The sequence below is a fragment of the Vombatus ursinus genome, unplaced genomic scaffold, assembly GCF_900497805.2.
Source record: "Vombatus ursinus unplaced genomic scaffold, bare-nosed wombat genome assembly UNPS02012709.1, whole genome shotgun sequence".
Taxonomy (NCBI): Eukaryota; Metazoa; Chordata; class Mammalia; order Diprotodontia; family Vombatidae; genus Vombatus; species Vombatus ursinus.
This window is the reverse complement of record NW_020952487.1, coordinates 1,627,188-1,641,544: the sequence shown is the minus strand read 5'-3', so window position 1 is coordinate 1,641,544 and position 14,357 is coordinate 1,627,188. Positions and strand designations below refer to the sequence as shown.

Below are 14,357 nucleotides of genomic sequence, written 5' to 3'. Positions count from 1 at the left end.
CAAATTGTATACAGACAACTCAACATTAATGCGTTGAGCAGCAAGGAGTAACATTCAGGACACAATAAGCAGTAGAGGAGATAAAAACTTATCAAGTGTTCATGCCTAAATGGGAAGTAAATTTGATGGAATCAGTGTTATTTTGAAACTGTACTAAGAGTGTACTCCTGAGAGTTGTGTGTGTGTGTGTGTGTGTGTGTGTGTGTGTGTGTGTGTGTGAGGAGGGGGACTTGGGATATTTGTACTTTTGGTCTTAATCTAATCTTAGAAGTAAATATCTCTTTTTAAAGGTTAATTGATGTTATCTGGGAACTGGAGTGCTACAAATTGGTGATTCAAGTGGGGAGAACATAAATAGTGGGACCTTGAGCCAAGGGCAGGTTGGAAAAGATAATCACATGCCTTCCTGGTACACTAGAACAGGACAGATGTATCTGAACTGGCTCTAAAATGATGAGCTAGAGAATCTTCACTAACTACATGAAGCATTTCCTTATTCTACCAATTCCTAGTGCCCTCCTTCCCTAAATACTCTGTAATCACTTCATATATATTTTATATTTATTCAGTATTACTTATGTGTTTCTTATTAATTTATTTTGAGTTATCAACAATCACTTCCATAAGCTTTTGAGTTTTAAATTTTTCTCCCCCTCCCTCCCCACTTGCCTCCCCAAAATAGTGTGCAATCTGATATAAGCTATACATATATGTTCCTATTAAACATATTTTTGCATTAGTCATGTTGTAAAGAAGAATTAGAACAAACAGGAGGAACCACAAGAAAGAGGAAACAAGACAAAACAGAAGAAAAAAAAAGAGCAAATAGTATGTTTCGATCTGCATTCAAACTCCATAGTACTTTCTTTGGATGTGGACAGCATCTTCCATCATGAGGCTTTTGGAAATGTCTTAGATTCTTCCATTGCTGAGAAGGGCTAAGTCTATCAACATTAGTCATCACACAATGTGGCTGTTACTGTATACAATGCTCTCCTGGTTCTGCTCACTTCACTCAGCATCAGTCCATACCAGTCTTTCCAGGTTTTTTTCTGAGGTCTGCCTGCTCATCATTTCTTATAGCACAATAGTATTTCATTACATTCATATACCACAATTTGTTCAGCCGTTCCTCAATTGATGAACATCCCCTGAATTTTGAATTTTCTGACACCAAAAAAGAACTGCTACAAATATTTTTGTATATGGGGGTCCTTTTCCTATTTGTATAATCTTTTTGGTATACAGGCCAAGGAATGCTATTGCTAAGTCAAAGGGTATGCACAATTTTATAGTCCTTTGGGCATAGTTCCAAATTACTCTCCAAAATGATTGGATCATTTCACCAACAATGCATTACTGTTCTGACTTCTCCACATCTTTTCCAACATTTATTATTTTCCTGTTTTGTCATGGTGGCCAATCTGATAGGTGTGATGTGGTACCTCAGAGTTGTTTTGATTTGCATTTCTCTAATCAATAGTGATTTAGATAACTTTTTCATATGACTATAGATGGCTTTAATTTCTTCATCTGAGAACTGCCTGTTCATATCCTTTGATCATTTGTCAATTGGGAAATGACTTGTATCCTTATAACTTTGACTTAATTCTCTATATATTTTAGAAATGAGGCCCTTATCAGAGAGACTGGTTGTAAAAATTCTTTCCCAATTTTCTACCTTCCTTCTAATCTTGGCTGCATTGGCTTTGTTTGTGCAAAACCTTTTCAGTTTAATGTAATCAAAGTTTTCTATTTTTCTTTTTGTAATGTTCTCTACCTCCTGTTTGGTCATGAATTCTTCTGTTCTTCATAAAACTGACAGGTGAACTATTCCTTGCTCTCCCCATTTGCTTATATTATTAGCCTTTATATCTATATCATGTACCCATTTTGACTTTATTTTGGTATATGGTGTGAGATTTTGATTTATGCCTAGTTTCTGCCATACTCTTTTCCAGTTTTCCCAGCAGTTTTTGTCAAATACTGAGTTCTTATTCCAGAAGCTGGGGTCTTTGGGTTTATCAAGTAGTAGTTTACTATAGTCAATTACTACTGTTTCTTGTGTACCTGACCTATTCTATTGATCCACTACTCTGTTTCTTAGCCAATATCAAGTAATTTTAATGATTGCTGCTTTATAATACAATTTAAGATTGGGATGGTTAGGCCAATCTTCTTGCATTTCTTTTCATTTGTTCTCTTGATATTCTGGACCTTTTGTTATTCCAAATGAATCTTGTGATTATTTCTTCCAGCTTTATAAAATAATTTTTGCTATTTTGATTGGTATGGCACTGAATAAGTAAATTACCTTAGTTAGAATTGTCATTTTTACTTTATTAGCTCAGCCTGTCTATGAGCTACTGATGTTTTTCCAGTTATTTAGATCTGACTTGGTTTGTGTGAAAAGTTTTTTGTAATTGTATTCATATAGTTTCTGGGTTTGTTTTGGTAGGTAGACTCCTAAGTATTTTATAATGTCTACAGTAACTTTAAATGGAATTTCTCTTTCTATCTCTTGCTGTTGGGTTTTGTTGGTAATATCTAGAAATGTTGATGATTTATGTGGGTTTATTTTATAGCCTTGAACTTTGCTAAAGTTATTAATTTTGCATCTATATCCATCTATAAATTTTTCACCTATATTCAATAGGAAAATTGGTCTATAATTTTCCTTCTCTGCTTTTATTCTTCCCGTTTAGGTATCAGCACCATGTTTGTATCATAAAAAGAATTTGGTAAGACTCCTTCTTCACCTACTTTCCCAAATGGTCTATATAGTATTGGAATTAATTGTTCTTTAAATGTTTGATAGAATTTACTTGTAAATTCATCTGGCCCTGGAGAATTTTCCTAGGAAGTTCATCAATGGCTTGTTCAATTTCTTTTTTTTAAGATGGGGTTATTTAAGTATTTTACTTCCTCTTCGGTTTATCTGGGCAATTTATATTTTTTGTAAATATTCATTAACATTACTTATATATGCACACTTCATGTCTCCCAGTAGAATGTAAGCCACATGAGAATAGGGATTGTTTCATTTTTTTTGTCTTTGCAGCCTTGAATACCAGAAAAAAGACCCATCATACAGTAGACTAAAATAAATGCATTTTGATCAATTGATTTTTAACCTAAGGCATCGCAAAAGGTAGCACCAGAATTATGCTTTGACAGAATCTAGAAATTCTATGAGTTTATGATAAAAAGCAAGCATATTTTACATATAAAATGTTTATGCAAAGGCCCTGCAACAAGAAAAAAGACAAGGAAACAAGGAAAGGGAACAAACATTTATTACACACTTATTGTATGACAGGAATTGATAGAAGTGTGAAAAGGGGGATAGAAAAAAATTAAATTAAGTTTAATGAGAAGAAACAGTAATTTGCAAGAAGTGATAAACACTGAGGCAAAATATGATGAGTACCAGAACATCATGACAATGAGGTCATGATTTACTGATGTTAATACAGCATTTTACCTTCTTGAGAACAGCGCTACCTTTTGAACAACATCCTTGAAGGCTTGTTTTACTTGCTGGTTCCTTAGGGTGTAAATGAAAGGGTTCAGCATGGGAGCAACTGAAGTATTGAGAATAGCTACTCCTTTGGTCAATGATGCTCTCTCTTTTGCTGAGGGGTTCACATACATAAAGATGCAGCTGCCATAGGAGATAGAAATGACAATCATATGAGAGGAACAAGTGGAAAAGGCTTTTTTTCTCTGGCTAGCAGAAGGAATTCTCAGAATTGTCCTAATGATATACATATAGGACAGAATCACTAATGCCAAAGTAAATAGCAGAGTCACCAAAGCACAGTAAAAACCGATCACCTCTAAGATGTGTGTGTCTGAGCAAGAGAGATGTAGAAGGGGAAAATAGTCACAGGAAAAGTGATCAATGACATTGGATCCACAGTAATCAAGCTGTACAATAAGCATGAGTGGTGGGAAAATGATGATGAATCCTCCCAACCACGCACAGAAGACAAGCCAGGTACAGACTTTGTTGTTCATGATGGTTGTATAATGCAGGGGCTTGCAGATAGCAACATAGCGATCATAAGACATGGCTGTAAGTAGGTAAAATTCAGTTACCCCCATAAAAATGAAAAAGAACAACTGAGCTACACAGTTGCCAAAGGAAATGGTTTTGTTTCCAGTAATAATAGTGCTCAGGAATCGAGGAATGCAAACAGTAGTGAAAGAGACTTCTAGGAGAGCAAAATTCCGGAGGAAAAAATACATGGGTGTCTGCAGGTGGGGATCCACCAGTGTCAGGGTGATGATGGTCACATTCCCAGTAATACTTAAGATATAGGCAATAAACAGAAAGAGAAAAATCACAACCTTCAGTTTGGGGTCATCTGAAAATCCCAGGAGGATGAACTCTGTGATCACTGTGTGGTTTTTCATTTGTGTTTCATCCTCTAACTCTAAGACCTGCTGATGAAAAAAAGAAAGTAGAATGAGGACAAGTGGAGATGAAAAAACTATCTACAGGAGAACCAGGTATCAAAAATTTAAAAATCAAAATCATCTATCACACAATTTAAAAATCTCTGAGTTAGAAGGAAGACCATAGCAGTCATCAAATTCAACCCATATCTGGGCAAAAATCCATTCTATAACATAATAGATGTGAACATTTAGCCTGTATTTTGATAACTCTAATAACCCATTGCACACCAAGTAAGTCATTTCCAATTTTGGATGGTTCTTAATTATTAGGAATTTCTTCCTTGTATGAAAAATCTGCCTCTGAAATTTCTTTTCTTGCTCTCAGGTGACCTTCCTCCTCCCTGGACTTCTGCTAAGTAAAAAATATGACTAATCTCTGTTCCACATGACAGTTCTGCAAACACTTGAAGATAATTATCATACCTATTTTCTTCAACCAGTCATCATATGGCATGTTCTTAAAGCCATTAAGTATCCTGGTCACACTCCTCTGGTTGTGTGACTTGGTTACCAATACATAAATCCTAAAGCATGTATATCCTAAAGTGTGGTACCCAGAACTAAAATTAGTAATCCAATGCACAGAGTACAATAGTTTTACCATCTTCCTAGTCTTGGACCATATGATACTCTTAATAAAGCTGAAGATCACATTAAGGTTCTTTTTTAAGCTACCATATCATAATATTATCACAAGTTTGAGCTTGCAATTCACTATCCCATTCCTACCTCATCATTTTGAAATAAACTGTTGTCTGGTCATATTTCCTCCATTTTGAACTTCTGAAGCTGAGGTGTATTTTTTTTGTCACAAGAATAAGACCATAACTTAATCCTTATTAAATATAATGTTTCATAAAACTGAACCCAACATTCTAACTTATCAACATCTTTCTGGATCTTATTTTTTTAATATCATGTTAACAATAGATACTATTTCCATTTTAGCATTCAAACACTTTCTCCATAACAACCTTGTAAGTCAGGAGGCACAAATTTAGCCTCATTTTACAGACTAATGATTAGCAGAGCCCAGCACTCAAAGCCTGGTCTTTTTCACTAGCTCATACACAGATTATACAAAACAAGTTATTCTTATGTTATAAATGAGTTCCCTGCAATTAAATTCCATAAGAAGTTTATTCTTTACATCTGAGAATATGTGGAGAACAATTGTCATATTGAAACCTAATAATTTCATTTTGACTATGTAATAGTACAAATCATCTTCAAGTTCCAAGGATCATGATGATGAAATGAGAAACAATCTTTAAAGGTTCAACAAGTTGATGATTTCACATTTACAGTCAGTGAAGTAAAACAACAACAACAACAAACAAAAACAAAAATACATGCTCAGATTAACTGGTGTGGGGAGAAGTACTACAAAACCTAAATTCACAATTGTTTATAAGCATATATATTTTTATCTTGATCTTGTGCTGTTAATTAACATGGAGCATAGACAATATTTTACTTCTATCCCAACCCTCAAGTGCTTGTTAATAGGTAATTAGTTACAAAGCTGAAGCCAAGTCAAATGTTGCCCTTGAATCACTTCTGTGTTTGTAACTGAGATCCACTCTTTTACTTGCCTATGTAAAAGGAATGGATGTCTAAAAATATTAGTATTTGCATTAATCACTGATGTTAAAGAATACAACTTGTTAATTTATTTCTAATATTCTGTGTACAACGGCAATAACAACCAGACTTTAAAAAAAAAAAAAAACAGAACTTCAAGACTAATAGCATTCATGTTCAAAATGTAGGCAGACAGTCTGCAGTCTCATTTAAAAGTACCCAAAGTATCATGCAACAATCAGTCAAATCTTAAGTCATTTTCCAGATGCAAGTGTACTTAAGAATTTCTTCTGTGAAGATCACTGGCTTCCTTACTAGAATAACTCAACAATCAAATACAAAAACCAAAATAGACATGTAGGTGTGAGTCCTTCCTCCAACTAGCTCTTCTTCCAAACATTATTTCTAATTTCCCCAGAATGTCACTGAAAACTATTTAGGACCAAAAGTGAGAGACTATGTTGATATCTATGTTTTTGGTCAGTGACAAACACAGATATTGTTCTTAGCTAAATTTAATTTCTTGACTTTGTTCCATTATTGAATGAAAAGGTGTCTCCCTAGGAGATTCTAATTATTTTTACATGAATACTTTTTTATTTAATTGCTTTAAAATGTCCCTTCAAAGAAGCTGAAGGATAACTTCTCTTGAATATGGAAAAATATCACTCTATGTACCCTACTTACATGGGACCTGCACATGCACTCAAGAACTTCAGTCTTTACAGAATGAATGACCCAACATAGGAGCATCTTTCATAATAACCTGAATGCTTGTAAATCACCACCCTCTCAGGTAATGCAGAACCAAATCCATAAAAAAAAAAATCTTCTCAAAGGGTAAAATGTGATTCTAGAAAATCAAAATGACAACTCAAGATATAGAGTTCTTTCTCACATTGAGTTGATTCCCATTTACTTTAATACATAAGTTTTGAAAGGATAGATCTAAAAACCCAAGGATTATATGTGTTAGAATGGATACCAGAAAAAAAATGAAATAACAGTTCTCATTGTCAAATACTACTCACTTTTGTAGAGTTTTTATGACTTCAGTCAAAAGTTCAGTCCTGAATTTTCTGTATAACTTACTTAAAAATCAAGATGAGATGTATTATTACTCTGTGAGAACAGACTTTTTTAAAACTTTCATGTAGGTCATCCCTACCTCATCTTTCACAGATGTATTACACAGAAACTTAGATGTTATATGTTTAGACAATAAAGAACACTCCCTGTTATCCTTGTTCCATGCCAGACAAAGGAGTATTTCCCAGTCCATTTTGTTACTATATACCCAAACATATCTCTGGGTTTGAGATCCTACTAAATTCTATCCACTGAAACTCTGAGAAATAGTCTCCAAAATTCTAGACAGATTTCTAATAAATGTTGCTCTGATACAGAGTTCTCTTAACTTTTTTGTGTTTCATTAAGTGAACTCTTCACCACCTTTGGCAGTCTGCTAAAGCTTATAGAAATCCTTCTAAGAAAAAATATTTAAATACATAAAATAAAAAAGTAGGACTACAGAGCAAATTAATTATATTGAAATAGTCATAAAATATAAATCAAGTTCAAAGACCACAGGCAACCCTTGCTATGAAGGAAAAGAAGGCAAAATGTTTTCAAACTTTCTAGGCAAGGAGCACTTTCTGTTACCCAGAGCTGAATTTATTTTAATTTCTTTTTTTTGCTATGGGCCCTGAGGGATTCATTCAGCAAATTAGCAAAGGTTGTCAGGGAGAGATATATACAGAAGTTATAAATGAATCTATCACAAAGTTCTCTCTCACATACAATTTTAATCAGGAAGTCCAAGGAATGATAATCACAGAAATAACTGAGAAAGATCTTATAAAGGAATGAAATTATAAGCTAGGGTTATTGATCAATAATCTGGTTATCTAATGTGGGCCATTTCCCATATTTTCTAAATAACATTTTGCCTAAACTCAAGGGAGACTGTATTCTGAACTCCCTGGAGATGGAACAATTCCAGGAGAAATTTCTACTACTTTGAACAATGAGAGGATACTGGAATGTCCTTTGGTATCCCAGCATCTCATGCCCCATCTTCTACAGTGGACCCTACTCCTTAAACTCAGAATGAAAGGATTCTTGGATTAAGATTTTAACATCTATTTGTTTCTTCCCCATGTTTTGCATAAATAGCTCTTACATATGTGTTTCAAACTTGTATACACAACTATCTTTGCATTATTTTATGGCTTATATATTTATATATTATTTAAGAAAAGCAAATATATTCTCATAATATCAAATAAAAATAACAAGTTATATCTTTGTAGCAATCATTGACTCTTTTTTGACCCTTGATCTTCAATGAAGACTCTCATCTTCTTTATTCAACAAGCATTTCAGTGCCTACCACAAACCAGGCAGAGTGCTAGGTGTTGAGAACAAAAAAAAATGGAACAGTCCTTGCCTTCAAGGAGCCTATATCTCATTCATTCTTTTTTCATATAAATTTATTAGTAATCTCTTTAACTCAGAAGGATATGTGAATTTAAATGGTTTCATTATCTTGTCCCAAGTGTGATTCCATTTTAAAAATAGATAGCTCAGGGGGCAGCTAGGTGGCACAGAGGATAGAGCTCCAGCCTTGGAATCAGGAGGACCTGAGATCAAATATGGCCACAGGCACTTGACATTTACTAGCTGTGTGGCCCTGGGCAAGTCATTTAACCCCAACTGTCTCACCAAAAAAAAAAGGAAAAACAAAACAACTTACATATCCCAGGACCCTCATTAGAATGTGCATTCTCATTATTATCTCATTATCCACATTTCATTATAATATTCATTTTCTTATTAATTGTTAATCAATTAAGAGTTGATTGCACTCCTTAGGAACACCCACTTTTCCAAAGGAATTTAAGTTGTGAGCCCATTATCATGAGGGTCTTTGGCATTCAAGAGTGCCACTGACCTCTTTTATTAATAACATGCTAGAATTATTAATAAAATTATTAATTATCCAGTAACTATGTTTTTTGAACATCACAGAAGAAACATCACAGAAGAAAATTCAGAAAAGATAATTAACAGCATGGTAAAAAAAAAAGTACAAAAAATACTGAAGAAAACCCTTTAAAAAAGAGAATTGACCAAATGGAAAAAAAGAAGTTCAAAAGTTCACTGAAGAAAATAATTCCTTGATAGATACAAACTACAGTTCCACTTAAGTTAATTTACTTATTCAGTACCACATCAACCAAACTACTAAAGAATTATTTTATAGATTTAGAAAAAATAGAAAAAACCCACAAAATTAATGTGGAAGATTGAAAAGTCAAGAATATCAAGGGAATTAGTGGAAAAAAAAGTATTAAGGAAGACAGCCAAGCAGTTCCAAATTTTAAACTAAATTACAAAGCAGTAATCATCAAAAAAATCTAGTTGGCTATGAAATAGAGTGGTGGATCAGTGGAATAGGTTAGGTACACAATACACAGTAATAACTGACCATTATAATCTAGTATTTAATAAATCCAAAGATCCAAGATTTTGGGATAAGAATGCAACGTTTTACAAAAACTGCTGGGAAAGATGGAAAGCAATTGGCAAAAATTAGACATAGACCAACATTATATACTATATACCATGATAAGGTCAAAACGGATAAATTTTTTTTAAATTTTTTATTAATTTATTTTTAGTTTTCAACTTTCACTTCCATAAGCTTTTGAGTTTAAATTTTCTCCCCCTTACTTCCCACCTCCCTCTCCAAGACAGTGTGCAATCTGATAGAGGCTGTACATATACATTCCTATTAAACGTATTTTCACATTAGTCATGTTATAAAGAAGAATTTGAACCAATGGGAGGAACCACAAGAAAGAAGAAACAAAACAAAACAGAAGGGAAAATAAAGAGCAAATAGTATGCTTCAATCTGCATTCAAATGCCATAGTTTTTTCTCTGGATGTGGATAGCATTTTCCATCATGAGACTTGGACATGTCTTAGATCCTTGCAATTGCTGAGAAGGGCTAAGTCTATCCAAGTTAGTCACTGCACAGTGTGGCTATTAGTGTGTACAATGTTCTCCTGGTTCTGCTCACTTAACTCAGCATCAGTCCATACAAGTCTTTCCAGGTTTTTCTGAAGTCTGCATGAGCATATTTTCTTACAGCACAATAGAATTACATTACATTAATATACCACAATTTGTTCAACCGTTCCCCAATTGATGAGCATCCCCCTAATTTCCAATTATTTGTCACCACATATAGAGCTGCTATAAATATTTTTGTACATGTGGGTCCTTTATCCATTTTTATGATCTCTTTGGAATACAGCCATGGAAGTCCTATTGCTTGTTCAAAGGGTATCACAATTTTATAGCCCTTTGCGCATAGTTCAAAGTTGCTCTCCAAAATGGTTGAATCCATTTACAACTCCACCAACAACTTATTAATGTTCCAATTTTCCCACATCTTCTCCAATATTTATCATTTTCCTGTTTTGTCATGTTAGCCAACCTGATAAGTGTGATGTGGTACCTCAAAGTTGTTTTGATTTGAATTTCTCTAATCAATAGTGATTTAAAGCACAAAATGGATAAATTATTTAGCACATAAAGGGTGATGTGATAAGTAAATTATGGAAACATAGAAAAATATACCCACCAGATCCATGAATAAGGGAAGAATTTATGACCAAATAAGAAAGACAGAGGATTATAGGAAGTAAAATAGATAATTTTGATTACATGAAATTAAAAACCTTTTGCAAAACAAAACTAAAATTGATAAATATTCAAAGCACATGAAAAGACAATTTTTAGAAGAAATCAAAGCTACCTATAGTCACATAAAAATGCTCTAAATCATAATTGATTTAAAAAATGAAAATAGAAACAACTTGGAGATGCCACCTCACACCTATCATATTGACTAATGTGTCAAAACAGGAAAATGGCACATACTGAAGGAAATATTGAAAAAAATGAGACACTGATTCACTATTCATGGAGTTGTGAAGTAGTCCAACAATTCTAAAGAACAGCTTGGAACTACACCAAAAGTGTATAAAATTACACATGCTTTTGATGCCGAAATACCACTGTATCCCAGAGAGATCAAAGAAAAATGAAAAGGCCCTACTTGTACAAATTTTTTTACAACAGTCCTTTTTATAGTGGCAAAGACCTGGAAATTGAGGAGATGTCCATCAGTTGGGAAATGATTGAACAAATTGTGGTATATGACTGTGCAGGATGGTTTCAGAAAAAAACTTGGGAAATCTTTTATGAATTGATGCAAAGTAAGTGAGCAGAATCAGGAGAACATTGTGCACAATAACAGCAGTATTGTAATGAAGATCAACTGTGAAAGACTTAGCTACTCTGATCAAGAAAATAATCTGAGACAATTCAAAAGGACCAATGATGAAAAATACTATCCACCTCTAGAGAGAAAACTGATGAACTCTGAATGCAGATTGAAGAATACTTTATAACCTTTCTTTCTTCTTATTGTTTTATTTTGTGTTTACTTTTACAATATGATAAATACTGAAATATGTTTTGCATGACTTCACATGTGAAATCTTTATCAAATTGCTTGCCTTCTCAAAGAGAGGAGGGGCTAGGAGGGAGAGTGAGAAATTAGAATAATTTTTTTTAAAATTATTGCTTAAAGTTGTTAAAATGTAACTGGGCAATATTTAAAAAAACATTTTTTAAAAGAAGGTAATTTAAGTTTTTTTAAGGTAAATTAAATGTTTCAAATAGTGGTATGCTCCCCCTCCTAAAATATATATATATACATAAATACACACACATACATATGTGTATGCATATATATACAAAAATATAGTCTAAAATTCATAGCTATTATTTTGATTAAAATGTATTTTTAAAATTTTAGACATATTTTATAAAACATTTTAAATATTGATTAATTTATTTATATTTAGTCTTCTACATTCACTTCAATAAGATTGTGAATTCCAAATTCCCCTCCCTTCCTTCCACCCCAAGACAGCATGCAATCTGATTATAGGTTCTACTTATACATTCATATTAAAAATATTTTCACATTAGTCATGTTGCACAGAAGAATTAAAACCAATGAGAGGAACCATGAGAAAGAAGAGCTCCAAAAAGAGAGATAGAGAGAAGTGGGGCGGGGGGGAGGAGCAAGAGAGCAAAGAGTATGCTTCAATCTGTGTTCAGACTCCGTAGTTCTTTTTGTGGATGTGGATAGCATTTTCCATTATGAGTGTTTTGGAGTTTTCTTAGATCCTGGCATTGCTAAGAAGAGGTAAGTCTATCAAAGTTAGTCATTACACAATGTTACTATTACTGTGTACAATGTTCTACTGGTTCTGTTGATTTCACTCAGCATCAGTTCATGTAAGTCTTTCCAGGTTTTGTTTTTTTTCTGAAATCTGCCTGCTCATGATTTCTTATGAAACAATAGTATTCCATTACATTCACACAATTTATTCAGTCATACCCCAATTGATGGCCACCCCCTCAATTTCCAATTCTTAGCCACCACAAAAAGAGTTGCTATAAATATTTTTGTATATGTGGGTTATTTTCCCATTTTTATGATCTCTTTGGAATACAGACCTAGAAGAGGTATAGCTGGGTCATAGCTATGCACAATTTTATAGCCCTTTGTGCATAGTCCCAAATTGCTCTCCAGAAAGGTTGGATCCATTCACAACTCCACCAACAATGCACTAGTGTTCCAATTGTCTTCAAACATTTATGATTTTCCTATTTTGTCATGCTAGAAAATCTGACAGGTGAGATGTAATATCTCAGAGTTATTTTGATTTGCATTTATCTAATCAATAGTGATTTAGAGTATTTTTCATATTAGTATAGATAGCTTTAATTTCTTCATCTGAAAACTACCTGTTCATATCCTTGGACATATCCTTATCAATTGGGGAATGACTTGTATTCTTATAAATTTGACATAGTTCTCTATATATTTTAGAAATGAGGCCTTTATCAGAGACATTGGTTATAAAAATTGTTTCCCAGCTTTCTACTTCCCTTCTAAGGTTGGTTCCATTGACTTTGTTTGTGCAAAAACTTTTCAATTTAATGCAATAAAATTAACCATTTTGCATTTCATAAAGTTCTCTATCTCTTGTTTGATTATATTTTTCCCATTTTTCCATCAATTTGACAGGTAAAATATTCCTTGCTCTCCTATTTGCCTTTATATCTAAATCATGTACCCCTTTTGACTTTATCTTGGTATATAGTGTAAAATGTTGGTCTATGCTTAGTTTCTGCCTTACTATTTTCCAGTTTCCCCACCAGTTTTTGTTAAATAGTGAGCTCTTATCCCAGAAGCTGGAGTCTTTGGGTTTATCAAACAGTATATTACTATAGTCATTGACTACTGTGTCTTGTGTACCTAACCTATTCCACTGATTCACCACTTTATGTCTTAGCCTGTATCAAGTAGTTTTTTGTGTTTTTTTTGTGAGGTAATTGCAGTTAAGTGACATTCCCAGGATTGTGGTTAAGTGACATGCCCAGGGTCACACAGCTAGTGAGTGTTATGCGTCTAAGGCCATATTTGAACTCAAGTCTTCCGGACTCCAAGGATGGAGCTCTATCCACTGCACCACCTAGCTGCCCTGAGTACCAAGTAGTTTTGATGATTGCTGTTTTATAGCACAATTTAAGATCAGATATGAGTAGGCCACCTTCTCTTGCTTTATTTTATTAATTCCCTTGATATTCTGGGCCTTTTGTTCTTCCAGATGAGTTTTGTTATTATTTTTTCTGGCTCTATAAAATAATTTATGATAGTTTGGTTAGTATGGCACTGAATAAATAAATTAATTTAGGTAGAATTGTCATTTTTATTATATAAGATTGGCCTACTCACAAGCAACTGATTTTTCCCCAATTATTTAGATCTGATTTTATTTGTGTGAAAAATGTTTTGTAATTGTGTTCATATAGTTCCTGAGTTTGTCTTGGCAGGTAGACTCCCAAATATTTTATAATGTCTACAATACTTTTAAAAGGAATTTGTCTTTCTATCTCTTTCTGTTAGTTATTTGCTAAACTACTAACATCTCTTGCTAAAGTTGTTTGTTATTTCAAGTAGTTTTTTACTTGATTTTCTAAGTATATCATCATATCATCTACAAAGAGTGATAGCTTTGGTTCTTCTTTGCCTATTCTAATTCCTTTATTTTCCTTTTCTTCTCTTATTGCTAAAGCTAACATTTCTAGTACCATATTGAACAACGGTGGTTATAATGGACACCCTTATTTCACCCCTGATCTTACTGGAAATG

At 33.4% G+C, this 14,357-nt stretch overlaps 1 protein-coding gene across 1 annotated transcript; it reads right to left on the bottom strand.

The window, feature by feature from the left end:
• Nucleotides 1-3,480: 3,480 nt before the first annotated feature.
• On the bottom strand, nt 3,481-4,437 carry LOC114040086 (olfactory receptor 6C3-like). Its single transcript, XM_027858076.1, has one exon. It carries the CDS (start codon nt 4,417-4,419, stop codon nt 3,481-3,483), a length of 939 nt encoding a protein of 312 aa, XP_027713877.1. The 5' UTR covers nt 4,420-4,437.
• Nucleotides 4,438-14,357: the final 9,920 nt, after the last annotated feature.